Source organism: Sardina pilchardus, chromosome 19 (genome assembly GCF_963854185.1).
Source record: "Sardina pilchardus chromosome 19, fSarPil1.1, whole genome shotgun sequence".
Lineage (NCBI taxonomy): Eukaryota > Metazoa > Chordata > Actinopteri > Clupeiformes > Clupeidae > Sardina > Sardina pilchardus.
Genome location: NC_085012.1, coordinates 11,401,434 through 11,418,933, shown reverse-complemented (window position 1 = coordinate 11,418,933; position 17,500 = coordinate 11,401,434). Strand labels below are relative to the sequence as shown.

The window sequence follows — 17,500 nt, the reverse complement described above, 5'->3', positions numbered from 1 at the left end:
ATGGCCTTTATTAGTGCTAATTCTCCTCACATTGCCTCAGTCGGCAGACACTTGCATTATTCACATTCTAAGCCCCAAAATGCATTCATTCGATAACGTGGTGGCAATATCAGTCATGGGCAAAGACTCAGTGGCACAGGATGTAATGTATAAGTGAGGTGGGCTTTTTACAGGCTTGTTAGTTAGTCTATCCACACTACATGGCTTTCTCTCTCTCTCTCTCTCTATCTCTCTCTCTCTCTCATTCTCTCTCTCTCTCTGTGTGTGTTAGAGGAGTAATGACTTGGGTAATGGTGGAGAGGGATACAGCTGTAGCATAATGCAAGGGATATGTAGGCAGGGGCTAAAATAAATAAATAAATAAAAAGCCTCCCATTTTAGCTGTTAGGAGCCCCCGCCATTTTAATGGATTGCTGCAATTTATTATGCATGAGGAGGAGTGTGGTAAATAAAATAAACCTGTCTGTTATCAGTGAAGTAGGCCATTGCTCTCCCCTTCTCCACCTCTCTCCATCCCTTTCCTATCCGCAGCGTCTGCCCCAGGCCCCCGCTGATCTATACAGGAGGAGTAATTGAGGCGGTGAACGTGCATCGCTACCCAAATTGGGGAGGGGTGGGGTGTTTGCGTTGTGCTCTGTTTTGTGTATACGGCCCTAAACACACAGAGGGTTTGCCTCTACAGGCATAAACCGTCGCCTCTCAATTGAAAAGTCTGGTTCAGAGCCTGTGTTTTAAAATTGGCCCTTATCTACATTGTAAATGATTCACCTGTACCACCACATCAATGAGGTGTCGAGGAACACAGGCTTTACAGTTCCCGGGAGGAAAAGGTACCATGCTTTTGACTGCCACCGTGGGAAATCCCCCTACCTACAGCACAATCAATTGAACACTTTTACCTGTGTTTGTCTAGTCATAAACTTCTGTCTTAAATGAGCTATCTCTGACCGATCGAGTGGTCTTTCCCACAGGATGAGCTGATGGATTAAAGATGTGTAAGTCTCTCACATAACCTCGTGTGTTGTGCGGGTCGTACGTGCGCCAGTCATAGCTGCCGTCGCGTGTAATCAGATCAGGGTGGGAATGCTGTCGGAATGTCGGACTTCTGAAGGGTGGCCGTTGAGTGCATGTGACATGGAGTCGGTCACAAATCACTCCTGCGTGCCAATATGATTGTTCCCACAACCGGCACACTCTCCGTTTCTGCACCGGAATGCCACCAGAATTCTTTTAGTATATGATGTGTGCTGGTATAAATAGATGTGTGTGTGAGTGTGTGCGTGTGTATGTGTGTGTGTGTGTGTGTGTGTGTGTGTGTGTGTGTGTGTGTGTGTGTGTGTGTGTGTGTGTGTGTGTGTGTGTGTGTGTCTGCGTGAGTGTGCCTGTGTGTGTGAGTGTGTGTTCATGTTCACCTGTGTGTATCTGTTCTGGTATGGTGGCCTTGAGTGGAGGTTTTTTTCCCACTTCAGCCCCTTGTGTTGCTACAAGTGAACATCTATTGTTTACTAACTCACACCCAACCGAGAGCCGAATTTGCCCGCTGGCTCTGACGATCTTGGCAAGGTCTTTAAGAATCCCCCCCTTGTCCTGCAGCCCTGCCTGCTGGGAGACTGTTAGGCTTTAAGGACAGAACTCATTTTCCCCAGCACCCTCTCTCTCTCTCTCTCTCTCTCTCTCTCTCTCTCTCTCTCTCCCTCTCCCCGTCGGCTTGGAATGCCCTTATTCCCTCCCCCCAGCGGACCACCACCGGCCACCGTCGTCCAATCCCGGGCCGGCCTATCAGTCATCGGTCCCCGTGGCGCTGTCCGTTAGGTGCTCATGACACAACAATGTGTCCACAATCGGTTAACGGCGTAGGCGCCTGCTGACACGCCACTTGATGTCCTTCAGCACACGTCGTCGTCATCAAGCCTAGTCAGAGGGAGAAGAGAGGGAAAAGGGGAAAAAAACGCATGCCTTTGCCATGACAACAGGTCATTTATGCCCGCAGAGGAAGACAAACACAGTATGTGAGTGTGTGTGTGTGTGTGTGTGTGTGTGTGTGTGTGTGTGTGTGTGTGTGTGTGTGTGTGTGTGTGTGTGTGTGTGTGTGTGTGTGTGTGTGTGTGTGTGTGTGCGTGCGCGTGAGCGCGCGCTTGAAGGGTGGTCCCCTGAGCCTCTCGGAAAAGGCTTGTTTCTCCGTCCGGCCCCTGTCAGGTTGAACCAGAGGTCAGCCCCCTGGTCACCCTCTTGAGTCTGTTCCCTGACCTTCATTTTCTCCCTTATTTCCGCTGATTTGGAACATGCCCTGTCTTGTCCGCCCAGACGCCTCCAGTGTGAGGGGCTTCCGTCAGAAACTAAGCGAAGCTGACACGTCTCGAACACACGGGGAAAAGAAACGGCAGCAGAGTCAACTGTGTTTTGACGGAAACAGATATGTTAGTGGAGAAAAAGAGACAAAGTCCTTATAATATATACATTGTGTATAAGCCGCAGGACAGTGTTTTATGCAAGTTAAAAGAAACAAAACCATATTAACACCATATTAACTGCCCCCCTGTATTAACCTCATAGCGGAAGACATTTAGCAAAATCAATGTATAAGCCGCGACTAACTAGTCGGGAAATTACGGTATATATAAAAATGTGTCTTTGGGTGGTGGGGATACAGAAGGAGGGAAATAAAACTCTTCTGACTGAACAGATTAATATTCTAGACGGAGATGAATGGCTAAGCGTGGTCTCTGTTGTGTGACACTTTCCCCACCTCTTTGTTCTGTTGCTATCTGCATGTTTTATCTTTCATGTAATGACGCCATCAATATTAGATGAGGGCCTGCATAAGCACATTCTCAGGAGGACACTGGCGTGTGTGTGTGTGTGTGTGTGTGTGTGTGTGTGTGTGTGTGTGTGTGTGTGTGTGTGTGTGTGTGTGTGTGTGTGTGTGTGTGTGTGTTTGTGTGTGTGTGAGTGTGTGTGTGGAGCCTCAGAGACTGCTCATCTCTCCAGCACTGGAATGATAATGCTAAAGACGTACAGTACAGTGTGTGTGTGTGTGTGTGTGTGTGTCTGTGTGTGTGTGTGTGTGTGTCCGTGTCCGTAGGTGTGGAAACAACGTACGCTTCGCCGCCCACAGTAGCTAAAGCGTCTGCTCTGACACGGATGGCGCTGTGATTGACAGCTCGCGCGCCATGCTGGTCGTGAACAGATGAAGGGGTGCCAGCTTTGCCAGACGGGCAAGATGAGCGGAATCGTGAGGGGTGGGGGTGGGCATGGGGGGGGGGGGGCAAACAAAAACATGAGGGTGTTGAGAGCTCCTAGTGGCAGATGTGGCCCTTTCCTGGACATCTCTGACTGTGTGTGGAGGGGGGGATCAGCAGGGATTGAATGAATGGGATGTGGAAACTGAGGGTGTTTTTTCTCTTTGGAGGAGGGGGGGGGGGGGGGGGGTCTTGTATTTTTATTTCCTCTCCATGGCAGCGGAAGAGCCCCGTCTTTGTGGGGCGCAGGGACCATTGTCTGGTGGAGCACTCTGGGAACGTAATTGAGTTTTGATTGTTGGGTTGTCATCATTGTGCCACTTCCCCCTGCTCTGAAAAGGGGCTTTGATAAGGATGAAAGCCGTGTCATTACGCAGATGGCTGTGTTGATATCACAGAAATACACTTTTCTTATTCCGTGGGATATTAAAGGCAAGAAGGGTGTGGTGGTGTCTGTCGCTGTCACTTTTGTGCGTTCTCTCTCTCTATCTCTCTCTCTCTCTCTCTCTAGGTCTTCTCTGTCTCTCATGCTCTGTCACACAAACACACACACACACACACACACACACACACAGACAGACAGTAGAGTGAATCATATAATGACAGCGCAAAGTGACAGTAAAATCATACTGGTGTCAGTCAAGTCTCCCGTGTTAAATATAAAACGCAGAAAAGAAAAGAACTTGTCGTGGGTTTTTTTTTGTGTTTTTTTATCGTTGTATTTTTTATATACTTCTTTATATTCGAAAGCTCTTCCCTGCACTGGCCAGAGTGATAACTGGCGGTAGCCACCTCACCATGAGACGTTTTCGTTTCATTTTTTACTGGCAGTTGCCACATGTGTGCGAGCGCACCACCATGCTAATCTGTCACTTGTTAGTGGACAAACGGAGCGATTGCATGTTGTGGCGGTTTTCCTATGCAGTGCATTTTACAATACACTGTACTGTATATGCACTTGAGCGGTTAGAAAATCGGGCGTCAAGTGCAGCAATTTTTTTTCCCCCATTTGGAATAGTGAGCATATTGCTCATGACAAAGTGTTCCCCGTGAACTCTTATAACACAAATGCGTACTGAGTACCAATGCCTTTGTACATGGCATATTTTCTCTCCCCCTGTCAGCGCATTGAAACTGATTACTAAGAGGTGATAGGATTTCTGTACACAGTACATCGAAAAAGCAATTTTTTGAGAATAATCCGGGCCAAAAAAAAAAAGAGCATCTTTTGTTTTGTGGTACTTGTCCCTTCCCGGGTTTGTTTTCGAGGTGATGTTCTTGAAGTGAATTCGAGCATTTCCACTCTCAAGCAGAACTTCACCCAAGACAATCCAGGCAATTGATGTTGAGGGTAGTGCTCTGCAACTTGTTTCAGTCGCTGAGGTGGATGACGAGACATCAATCTCTCTCCTCCTCAATCATACCCTCTCCCCTCCCAAAGCTTTCTCTCTCTCTCTCTCTCTCTCTCTATCTATCTGTCTCTCTCTCCCTTTCTCACTGGCATTCACCTTCTCATCCTCCTCCTCCCACGCTGTCTCTCCCCTCATGTTCTCACTCTGCCCCCCACCTTGCTCTGCCCCCCCCCATCTCCTTCTCCCTCCCGTCAACGAAAGAAAAAAAGAAAAGAATAAGAGGCTGAAGTCATAGCCGATTTGTTCCCCCTCATCTGGGACTAATACCTTTCTTCTGCTCATGCATGCTGAGAGCATCGGCCGCGGCCCTCTCTTAGCCCGCTTGCGGCTACCGCTACCGTGCCGAACGTGCCGCCGCACGAGCGAAGCCGCTGTTCTCCTTCCTACCCACATCGACTCGCAAGGCTGTCGTTTTTTTTTCTCTCGAGGCGACAATGGCGACACTGTCCTTTCGACTTCTTCCCCGGCCCCGTGTTTTTTTGCGACGGACAATGGCGCCTATCTGATTTTTGACGACAACGAAAAAGGTTACGGTCCATTAGCGTCTGCGCAGGAAAACGAACGGCAGGAACGTGGCGGTAATAACAGGGAACGTGTCTTAAATGTCAAGCCTCGGTGGCCGTTAATAGTTGACATCTAAATGTCAAATTAGAATGATTTGAGCACGATGGCGAGTCGACAGGCTCGGTGGTAATCTGGATACAGTGAGAGAATGGCAATGATTTGTGTGTGTGTGTGTGTGTGATAGGGGACCAGCCACCCACACACACACACACACACACACACACACACATACACACACACACACACACACACACACACACACACACACACATACACACACACACACACACACACACACACACACACACACACACACACACACACACACACACACATATACTCACCCACATACCCATACATTCACACACCCATACCCATACATACACACACCCAAACACCGACACCCACACTCCCACACACACACACACACACACACACACACATACACACACACATAACCCTGTTGTGACCACCGATTCTTCTTGTCTAGTCTCCTAGATGCCTCCAGCACTGCCACTCACACACACACACACACACACACACACACACACACACACACACACACACACACACACACAGACACACACACCCGTCTTGGGCTTATTAGGATCTTGTCACATCCATCTTGTGCAAAGGCTAAAAGCCATTATATGTCATCCGAGTGTCCACCTTCCCATTCCTGTTAGAGGTAAAGGGGGGAAATAAATGGTGCCTCTCTCCTCCGGCTCTGGCTAGAATTTATCGTGGGCATCAATGCAAAGAAAGACCCCCTCTGCCAGGGATTATGGGTAATGAGGGACATTCATCTTCTCCTTAGAATCGACCTTCACCTTTGACCCCGTAGCCGGGGGTAACTGTGACTGTGAGGGTGGTCCGACACACCAGGCGTACAGTACGTCCTGTCAAGACTCTCTGATTGAACCCCCTTTCATCACTCGACATGCTTGTACTTGTGTTCACTGTTGAAGCCTAACTGCCTCTTTGAGAACACTCATCATGTTTAGGAGCATATTGAGGCACAGTTCATACAGAGGTTGGGATGCCCCATACACACACACACACACACACACACACACACACACACACACACACACACACACACACACATAAGTAACTACAGAAACTATGAATAGAAGTTAAAAATGTGCCAGTGTCACACACCACACTTAGTGACACCACACACACACCACACACAGTGACACCACACACACACCACGACACCACACACACACCACACTTAGCGACACCACACACACACCACACACAGTGACACCAACACACAGCGGTGCGACCAGTACACAACATCATTAGCCCTCACGGTCCAGGCCCCTTCTGTTCCCTATGCCACCCTCAGCTAAGCATGTGATTCTCCTCTGCACTGCACAGATGTGCTCTCTCTTTCCCCTCTCTCTATCCTCTCTCTCTCTCTCTTTACCCTCTCTCTATCCTCTCTCTCTATATATCTCTTTACCCTCTCTCTCTCTTCCCCCTCTCTCTCTCCCTCTCTCTATCTCTTTACCCTCTCTCTCTGTCTCTGTCTATCTCTCTCTCCCCTCTCTCTATCCTCTCTCTGTCTCTCTCTGTGTCTATCTATCTCTCTTTCTGCACCTCCCTTCCTTCCATTTCTTAGTTTTTTTTATCTTTACCATACCCTTCCTGCCCCTGACGTTCTCTTTCTCCCTCTCTCTCCCTCCCTCCCTCTCTCTTCCTCACATCTCTCTCTCCCTCTTCTTCCCTCTGCCCCTTCTCCCCATATCTATCCTCCTTATCTCTTTCTCTTTCCCTCGCTCTCTCCCTCCCTTCCTCAATCTCCTTTCCTGTCACTCTCCGGGCCTGTGTACATGTCCGTCGGTGTGTGTATGCGTCGCCTCCAGAGAGACGTGTGTGTGTGTGTGTGTGTGTGTGTGTGTGTGTGTGTGTGTGTGTGTGTGTGATTCCTGTCAGGCAGCCAGGCAGCAAGACGATGCGCTTTTAGCACGGGCACTGTTTACCCACCGAGACCCTGCAGATAGTTCCGCAAACACAAACCTGCCTTCTGACACCCGCTGGGGTGTGTTTGCGCATGTCTGTATGCGTGTGTGTGTACGTGTATGCGTGTGTGTGTGTGTGTGTGTGTGTGTGTGTGTGTGTGTGTGTGTGTGTGTGTGTGTGTGTGTTTGTGTGTGTTTGTGTTTGTGTCTGTGTGTATTGTCTGCAAGAGATAAGCACATGTAAAACCTGAGAAGAAAGCCATCTGATTGTGCTGTTTCTCCCGTATCCACTGATCTCATTGTGTTTCATCCAAGAGCCTGTTTTGACTTGTTTGGGAGAGAGATTGAGATACGAACGAGTTATGAACAAACTTTCGGCTTATCAAATTATACATTATTCCATCTTTTATGCCGATTGTGATATCCTTCAGATGTGCTTTTTGCGAGTCAGTGTGAGATTTGGGCGATCAGTCGCTCAGGTGAATTCAGCCGTCTCACACACAGGGAGGAGTGTCCCTTGTAATCCCTGAGATGGCACTCTTGATGCTTCTGGTAATCCGGAGCACTCCCTGGTGATAAAAGGCATCCTTGTGTACAGCATGGGGGCAGTCTGACTCATGCTGACACACACACAGCCACACACACACACACACACACACTCACACTCACACTCACACTCACACTCACACTCACACTCACACTCACACACACACACACATGCGTGTGCGCGTGCACCCACACACATTAATGGCCAGACATATTCCCAATGCTGGTTAAATCAGACCTCTCTCGATAACTGCTTAATCGTTTGCCATAATCTCTTGCCATTTATGGCTGTGTGTATGTGTGTGTGTGTGTGTGTGTGTGTGTGTGTGAGCATGCATGTGTGTGACAGTATCATGACCCAGCAGCTATCCCTGCCGCGCCGCCTTTGATTGCCTGCAATGAAGAAGTTTTGTGCCTTATCTCTGGGCCTGCAGTCCACTGGGGGGTTATTTGTTTATAGACCGGTGGCGAGCGGCGACTTTCTACCCTATGCTGGCCTTTCTGCGTTATCTGTGCCTCACACTCTCTCTGCCGCTGATAGAGGCAAACCTTTAACTCCCCCCCCCCCCCCCCACCACCCTCCTACGCCTCACATTACTTCCAGCAACAGATAATCTGTGTAAATAAACAGTGATTTGTCTGCTGGAGTTTTACCCCTCTCTCTTCGAGTTTTTTTTTCCGTCTCTCTCTCTCTTTCCCTGCCCTCCCCCCCCCCCCACACACACACACTCACTCACACACACACACACACACACACACACACACACACACACACACACACACACACAGACAGACCTACCTCACCGCCCAGCTCGAGCTAATCAATAGATTGTTAACAGTCTTTTCACTTTCTCACCATCAATTACGGTGGGCAGGGAGAGGTCGGAAAATCGATGCGTTAAAAATGAAATCCAGGTATCCGGACCGACAGCTGGATCAGGGGCCCGTGAAGTTTGAAGGGCAAACGGTTCCTCAGGGGGGGTGGGGGCAGAGAATGGAACGCTGGAGAACTGGGAGCGGAGATGATATCAAGGGAAAGGGGAGTGTGTGTGTGTGTGTGTGGGGGGCGGTGCAGGTGGATATCAGAAGGTCAGCTGACGTAGACTGTCACGGTTGTAGGTTGCGCTGCATCCACCTGAAATGACAGGAAGTAGACGGAGGGTGCGCTGAGTCTGCCGTCCCCTTCCCCGTGCTCCGCTGCCGGAATAATAACATTTACTGTACTGTACTCCCCTCGCTTGGTCTCAGCTGAAGCGAAAATCTTTGAATATCTCAACAGAATAATAATAAAAAAAAAATAGTGTGTGTCTAAACACCTGTTTCAGCTTTTGATTAGTCACAGTGAATGAATGAGTCGTGATTGACTGCAGTTTGACCGCCTAATTGCTCTCCAATTATGCATGGGCCTACATTAACTTAAACACTAGTTCAGTGTCACCTCTTAAGCAGTGATTAAAAAAAGAAAAATCATATTTTCAATGCAAATAGCCAGCGACCTTGTCCTCTCTCAGCAGTTTACCTCACGGCTTGAAGGTCACAGCCTTTGAAGGTCAAAGTGCCCCCAAAGCCACAACAGTGCCCCAGGTGCTGTGAGCTGTGCAGGCAGTTTAAACATGTGGGGTTTGTCGGGAAGTGTTCCTCTATTGATTTGATGAGGAACTAATGGGGTCACGTATGTTCATGCGGAAATGATTTATGATCGTCTTCGTTTTTTTAACTATTTTTTTCATATTTTTTTTTGCTAGTCCTTTACAATAGTATGTCATATGTCATTGTGTCACGAAGAAAGCTCAGTCTGTGTTAGGACGGTCAGGAGCTCTATGACGTTAACCTCCAAGGTTACAGAAATGGGAATCAAACGAGATATACAGTTTTGCTAGTAGTGCAGCATGACTCCAATGGACATCCAAATGGACAACAACTTTCTTTTTGCGACAGCAAACAAGATAAATTAGATGGCGTGGTGCATTCTCCAGTCTGACTGAGCACTCAATTGAAGACCTTAAGTTGGGCGTCTAGACTGTTAAACAAGTTCACTTTGTGTCTGAGGCCTTGTCTTCCCGAGATCCGCTCTTTCATGTCCTGCAGGGTAATTGTCCCGTGTCCACCATCTCCACCCCTCCCCCCAGGTCTCTGCGCCTTCTTGCCATGATTGTCGCCTTTGAAGCGTCTGGCGTTTCAGGTACTCACGAGCCGTTCTTCAGTCGCCCTGGCGGCACCCCCCATCCCCCTTGAGGCCATTTGCTCTCCTCGCTCGCTCTCTTGCTCTTTCTGTGCGACGTCTCATTCAGAGACCCGTGGCATCATTGCATTTGAAAATGTGGCTTGTAAAAAGCACCATTATGGCTGACACTTTTACATCCGTTCAGGCTTATCCACAAGCATAACTAGGGCTGTCTGCTGCCCCCCCCCCCCTCCCCCCCCCCAACACACACACACACACACACACACACACTTCTTAAACGTGCTGAGCATGGAACGAGATAGGGAATGCTGAGGCAAGGGAGGGGAATCCTGATAAAAAAAACAAAAAAGGTCTAGCAAATGGTCTAGCATTACAGGGAAGTGTCAATTAGGGTAAAATTGAGCAGTCAACACACAAAAGAGACTGGGAGCACTCAGGTCTGTTGCTAAGAGCACCGTGCGTGTGCGTGTGCGTGTGCGTGTGCGTGTGCGTGTGCGTGTGCGTGTGCGTGTGCGTGAGTGTGTGTGTGTGTGCGTGTGTGTGTGTGTGTGTGTGTTTGTGTGTGTGTGGGTGTGTAGGTGTGTGTGTTTGTGTGTGTGTGCGTGTGTGTGTGCGTGTGTGTGTGTGTGTAGGTGTGTAGGTGTGTGTGTGTGTGTGTGTGTGTGTGTGTGGGTGGGTGGGTGTGCGTGAGTGCGTGTGTGGGTGTGTAGGTGTGTGTGGGTGTGTGTGTGTGTGTGTGGGTGGGTGGGTGGCTCTACACGGGGGTCTGACGTTAAATATCTTTAGTCGGTGACAACCGATTAGACTCCATCTGTGGATGAGTGTGCTGTCAGAAGTCCAAGGCTTGAGTCTTGCTGCACTCCCAGTTTGTCAGGGCAACTATTACAGTCAAAAAATATGACAGAGACATTCCATAGTCCGAGCAGCACTGTTTTCCTTTTGAATAAGATGTGGAAGGGTGCCGATGGCACTGTATACTGCTCTGAGGAGATATAGTACAGTATATGTGTTAAATGGTAGGAATGATATTACCTGTAATAGGTGGGAATGAAATGGATTAGTGTGTAATGTTTATTTCCTTTTCTTTCTGAGAATTATGCAGAGCTTGGTACATTATCAATGAGAGAGGTTTTCATTGGTCTGCATAGTTTGTACATAAATACATTGTACAGATTTGACATTGTTCTTGGTCTCTGTCCCTTGTGGATTTGTGCAGTTACAGCTTGAATATTGAATAAGTGGACATTTATCTTGCATCAGTGTGCCAACCATCTTCCCTCCACCAAACACATACACACACACACACACACACACACACACAGAGTGACTCACACACACACACACACACACACACACACACACACACACACACAGAGGGACTCACACACACACACACGTACACATCACACACTTTATATCTCCCTGTGCCTGCCAACTGCATCCTGGACCTTAGACTCCACTGTCATCACTCCGGAGTGCGGTTCTCGATGGTTGGCTTGACAGTATCAACAGTCTCTTTGGAGCGCCATCAAAGGCTGCGAGAACAAAAAGAGACATTGTTGGCGTTTCTGCTGAGCGCACCTGCTCCATGGCCTCCCCACACTCTTTCACCGTGGCGATTGTTGTGATAGAAACAATCACAAACCCCAAGGATGCCCTTATAGCCGTCTCGAAACGTGTGTCCTCTCCAAGTTGTGATGGTTGAAATAGGTCTTTTGTGTAAAGGGAAATTGCTTTCCTTTTTCAATGTCGTGTGCCGAAGAAAAGATCTACCTGGGCACTTCAAATTGGCATTGGTTATTGTGCTCTGAGTGATACATCTTCAGTTCCAAATATTAAAATATTTCTCGTACACTTTGTCAGTTCAGAAATTGCGGGTGTCATGGATAATAGGTTCATCTTTTCCAAGGGTATCAGATGGTTGGCATGGATATACAGTATATTTTCTCATTTCGGTCTATTTTTAGGTCTTCCTTTATGTCAAATATATAGATTATCATCAATGGTTCCTACTGTAACATGTTGAGGGAGAACCTGTGGATAAAATGAATTGATTCAGCTGTACAAGTCATCCATCACATTATACCATACCTGAGTATCATGTGGAAACAACAGAGATACTCTACTGATGTGAATGGTCATTTTTTAACCTCAGCATCTTATTTGGCTCAGTGAGCTCTCTTTCTAACTACATAGATTGCTCCTGCATTAAACCGGATCTGTTTTTCTCAAAGTGACCTGAATTTACTGTGGTCAACTATGAGCGTCCGTATGCAGATGAACACTTTGATTTAGTTTCCTTGTGACCGATTGCATTAATCTGAGCACTGCTCACAGCACACTTATCATCCGTTTTTCTGTTGAGTTCAAACCAAGGGAGCTTCATTACAGGCTTGATGATTAAAGGGTGTTTCCAGCCCTTTGTTTTAATCTGCTGTCCCTCGTGCTCGGAATAAAGATAAAGACACACTTAACGGGCGGATCCGCAGATACAGACACAAACCCAGAGAATCATCCATTCAGAGACTCGTTGATTAAAAAAGACCGGCTAGGAACCCCAAAATGAGGAAAAAAGGAAATGAATGTTTCAGTGTTGCTTTCCCTTCATCTCAAATACACACTGGTTTAGAAGATACCATAGAAGTTCACTGTTTTGTCCTTTTTTTTCTTTCATTTCTTTCTTTCTTTTTTCTTTTTTACTATTTCCAATGCTGTCTCTTGTATCTGTCGTTCCCATCCCGCCTTAGATGGGGGAAAACCAACCCTGAGATGAGACTCGAGTGGTTTAGGTTGCCACTTAGCGCCAGCTAAAGAACTGACACATCAAATTGCATGTCTGCAATTCCTCTCTTCAGTCCCAGCCAATAGGTGCATGCGAATGAACAAGGGGTCAGCTGAACACTGTAGCGGTTGAGGGGCCAAACTCCTGAGAAATGGACTGTGAATTGAACCCGGGAATGGAAATTGATCCTATTACAGTGTGCCTGGGTTGCCTGTGCATCCCCAAGGGGAGATCGGAGAGTGCAGACAGAGGAGGCAACATGGCTCCCTGATTAGACGTGAAAGGGAGGGAGCCTTGGGCAGCGGCGCGGGCTTCAGGGTGTTCTCCATGGATCAGCGCTCGGCCCATCACAATTCACAGTCAGTGTAGGGGTGGATGAGTTCTGCCTCCTGGATAACAGCGTAGCAGGAGAGGTGGGTGGAAAAGAGAAAAGGAGCAGAATGCAGTTGCTGGGTTCGTAGAAGACTCAGGGAGTAGTAAAAGTTATCATACTTAGAAGCACTTTCTCATAACATGGTTTGATGGAATAAGACAGCCGAGCATTTTTTAAAAATCTGCCGGGATGCTGTTGAATCTTCGGTATTGATATTGTTTGACACCTGTGTGCATTTGCTATTTGAAACATTTCTTTTCATGCGTGCATCCCCCTCTCTCTCTCTCTCTCTCTCTCTTTCAGATCCCATGCACGGGCCGCGCAAGCTGCAGGTGGTGGACATCAAGTCCAGGCAGATCACGCTCCGCTGGGAGCCCTTCGGCTACAACGTGACGCGCTGCCACAGCTACAACCTGACCGTGCAGTACCGGTACCAGGCGACGGGCAAGGAGGAGACGCGCGAGGAGCTGTGCTATGACACCCTCAGCACCACCCCGCAGCACACCATCCGCAACCTCTCGCCCTACACCAACGTCAGCGTCCGGCTGGTGCTGCACAACCGCGAGGGGGTCAAGGAGAGCGAGGAGATGGGGGTGCTCACCGATGAGGATGGTGGGTGGTGCCGTTTATTGTGTTCAGCTCAAGTGATAAACACACACATGCACACACACACACACACACACACACACACACACACACACACAGACAGACACACACACACACACACACACACACACACACACACACACACACACTAGACACATGCAAGGCAGAGTTCTAATCATTGCTCCTTATTGTATTCAATGTTACTGTAGCTGTGTTGATTATGTTGAGTTTCGTTGAATATTCTGCCCCTTTGTTGCATGCATTTTCAGACTAGGACTTAAAACAGTCAAGTTTGTGTGTTATTCTGAATAGCATCTTATTATGTAGTTACAATGGCCCTCGGCCACTGTCACCTTGAACTTCACCTCTCTAAGATCTACCATTGTTAGTTATTTTACAGCTATCTACGATATCTCCTATTCAGATATGAAGTGGTTCTAATCTATCTTTACACAGTGTTTATTTATTTAATTTGGATTCCCAAGTTAAGCGCGATAGAGCCATTTCAGTTCAACTTCTCTTTTGTATTTCAAATAAACGGGAGTGTTTCTACGATGATTTCTCTTGACGTTCAGACAGTTTCGCTGATTGATAGACTGCTTAAAACATTTGGCCCTCTTCCTTTGACTGTCAAAGTGAAAGACTGTTTTCTTCTTAATAGTATGTTTTTTGCCGTCAACCATTGGAACACTGTCCTTGAACGCGTCCGTTTATTTTGTGTGGGATACGAAGCTCTGCCGAAATGATGTCGGGTAGGAATTCACCTCCACTGAGTTCTGTAACTGGATGAGGAAAAAACAAACCATGTTTTCATAATGGCCTCTGGTAACCTTCATCAAAATGGTTTAAATAGAGGCAGTTCGGTGTCGGCACTGGCCAAGGCTGACATGAAAACAGACTTTGTTTTCCCCCAGCCGAAGCAGGAGCTGCGCTGGCTTAGTCCTCCCCTTTGACCTGGTGGGGAAGTACAGTCAGTTATTGCATCTTGCGGTGAATTCAAAACCGCGTTCTGAACATGATGCGCAAAACACAAGATGTTGTTTGTTCTCCCATTCCATTTTATGGGAATATCGATTCCGCGGAAAGGGAAAGGTTTGTCTAGGGATGTGGCTGAGGATCAATATAGACGCGATCAGCTGCCTGCTAAACACACACACACACACACACACACACACGCTGCTGTATATGCCATGTTTCTGGTATTTATTTGCCCACTTGCTTTCTTTCAGTGCCTGGTCCTGTACCCCTGGAGTCCATCCACGGAAGCACTTATGAGGAGAAGATCAACCTCAAATGGCAGGAGCCCGTGCAGACATACGGAATTATCAAGCAGTACGAGGTACGCACGGTGGCACTGCGATGAGAGAGTTGTGTGTGTGTGGGGGGGGGGGGGGGGGGATGGGGCGTTGTTGGAATTGGGGCGTGTTTCTCCGCTTGGCCACCACACGGCCCAGCGCAGCCCATCCATCTTCCATCTCGGGGCGAGGACGGAGCGGCGCCATCTTTCATTCACCCGGGGCTCTTAATTGACTAATAAATCTAACCCTAATAACCTTAAGCCCTGAATGCAGTGAGGCTTGTTAACACAATCTATTACAGGGGCTGAGGCAGGCAGATAGCGCTAATCCTGCACAAAGAACAAAAGGCAGAGCATGTGGCCTGGGACAGAATCGCGAGGAAATATATTATTATATATCACGGCATATTAAAACATTTCCTCATCATCCTCGGCGACAATTACAGAGACGGTGAACAGCAGCGCGTGCACGTGGATGTGCGCTTTCTACAGCAGCATGGCCTCACAATGCACCGTGGATTCATGCGATGACAGCTCTGACATTCCCAAAGTTACTCTGGGTAAAAGAGACTTCATGGGGGGGCTACGGTGCTAGGCTGACATCCTCTGTGTTTAACGGCAGGAATGTTCCAGACGAGGCCCGAAATCTGTCTCAGGTCTATCCCCCTGCAGTTAGAAAAGGGGTGAGGGGGGGTGGGGGCGGGGGTGGGGATGGGGGCGTGGGCAGGTAAAAAAAAGTTCCACCGTTGAATGAACTTGGAAACCGTACCTCACTGGTGTATTTGTGTGTTTGGTTTGAGCGTGAAGCTGTTTCCGCGCTGCTCAGTATAGCCACTTAAAGACATGCCTGAGCATCGTGGTCACAGACACGTTTCAGTGTCGGAATGCGGGCATTGCTTTTGCAAGTACAGTCATGCGCGTCGCTCTGCAAAGCCGCTCTCAGTCCTCCAAAGATCAACAACATCAAAAGTGGGAATATTATTATTTTTTTTTTGCCACAACTCGACCCAACAAAAAGTCACCGTTTTCTGAGGTCGCGCTAGACCTCACTGAGCACTTCAAATTCAAACGCAACAACAAAAAAAACCTCTCTGTTGATGAAAGTGACTCATTTGCATGTAAGGTTGCGGACTGCACCGAAATCTGCACAATGCGTTGCACAAACTCTGTGTGTGTGTGTGTGTGTGTGTGTGTGTGTGTGTGTGTGTGTGTGTGTGTGTGTGTGTGTGTCTGTGTGTGCACGCATGTGCACGCGTGTGCAGTCAAAGAACCATTGTAGCAGAACTTCATTTGGAGGAGGGGAAAAATCAGCAATTAAGCTGTCACATACCACCATTATGAAATTACACTCTGTCATCTCCTCCCCCTGCGACAGGGTGTCAGGATTATGATCCGCCGCATTTTAAAAGGCAAAAAAGGGGAACAAATCAAAGAGTTTCGCTCTCATTAGTGGCTGATTGACTAACCAGCGTTTATTATTTTTTTTCCCGCACCGTAGCATTATGCAAATGCCCCGGGCACTGTTCAGGCCTTTGAAGGACCTTTTTGCTCCCAAACAGCCTTTGTTCCTGCCTCGCTTTCAGCTTCCTCCGAGGGGTTCGCGAACAGGTGTGTGTGTGTGTGTGTGTGTGTGTGTGTGTGTGATGAAGTTATGTGAGTACCTCAGGTGCCGTCCATGGAACAGATTTGCTTTTTTATTTTCTGCCTCTTTCATTAGGTTTTCTGGTGCCCATTCCCACCCCCTAAAAAGGAAACACACACACACACACACACACACGCACACACACACACACACCAGACGTACACATCAGACACGTTTACATATATGCTGAAAAGCAAAGTAGATATTACCCTGCCATATGCTCAGGACTGTGTAAGGCATCCTCTTAAAGCAGGCCTTGATCTTCAGCTGTTGTTGTGCTGTGTGAGAAAGCTGTGTGAACTGCTTGTTTAATTACACCTTTGATGCGGATACAAAATCACACCTGTCTCTTGTTTCATCTTTATGCGTGCTAAATAGACCCATACAAGAAGTAGTGAGTAAAAACTAACACAAAAACTGTTGACTCACAATTTTCTACAAGTTGACATCTTCAAGGAGAGACGATAACCTCTTCATGCAAGAAACTTTTTCCTCTTCCACTTTCAGATCATTGCAAATGAATGTTGTGAAATGATGAGACTGAGTTGCAGTTGATAGTTACCACTTTATATAAAAGACTTGTCGGAGCCGTTGTACAGTATTTCTTACTTTGCGTGTTTAACTTGATGTGCTCTCCTCAACCAAGAGCTGGGTTTTTCCAGAATGATAACGGCTGATACCAGCTTGCCATGTGAAATCCTCTAGATGCAAGACTGAGATGAAAATGAATGGGGTGGGGTGGGGGTTATTATGGTATGGAGGGATGGGCCGGGGAGGGGGGGGGGTGGAAGTGCTTCACACCTGAGGGCCCTGACTGGCGTCACTCTCCAGACTCCCCTTTGTGTGCTGTTAATTGGAATTAGAATGGAATTGCATTGGAGGGC

General features: G+C 47.8%; 1 protein-coding gene across 8 annotated transcripts in view; it reads left to right on the top strand.

Moving 5' to 3' along the window:
• The window catches only part of ptprma (protein tyrosine phosphatase receptor type Ma), a 206,421-nt gene that overhangs the window by 104,970 nt on the left and 83,951 nt on the right, over nucleotides 1-17,500 (top strand). For all 8 annotated transcript variants that reach the window (XM_062521014.1, XM_062521011.1, XM_062521013.1 and 5 more), the window contains exons 8-9: nucleotides 13,375-13,683; nucleotides 14,907-15,016. In XM_062521014.1, coding sequence (XP_062376998.1) covers nucleotides 13,375-13,683; nucleotides 14,907-15,016 — 419 coding nt within the window. The remainder of the gene's footprint in view (nucleotides 1-13,374; nucleotides 13,684-14,906; nucleotides 15,017-17,500) is intronic.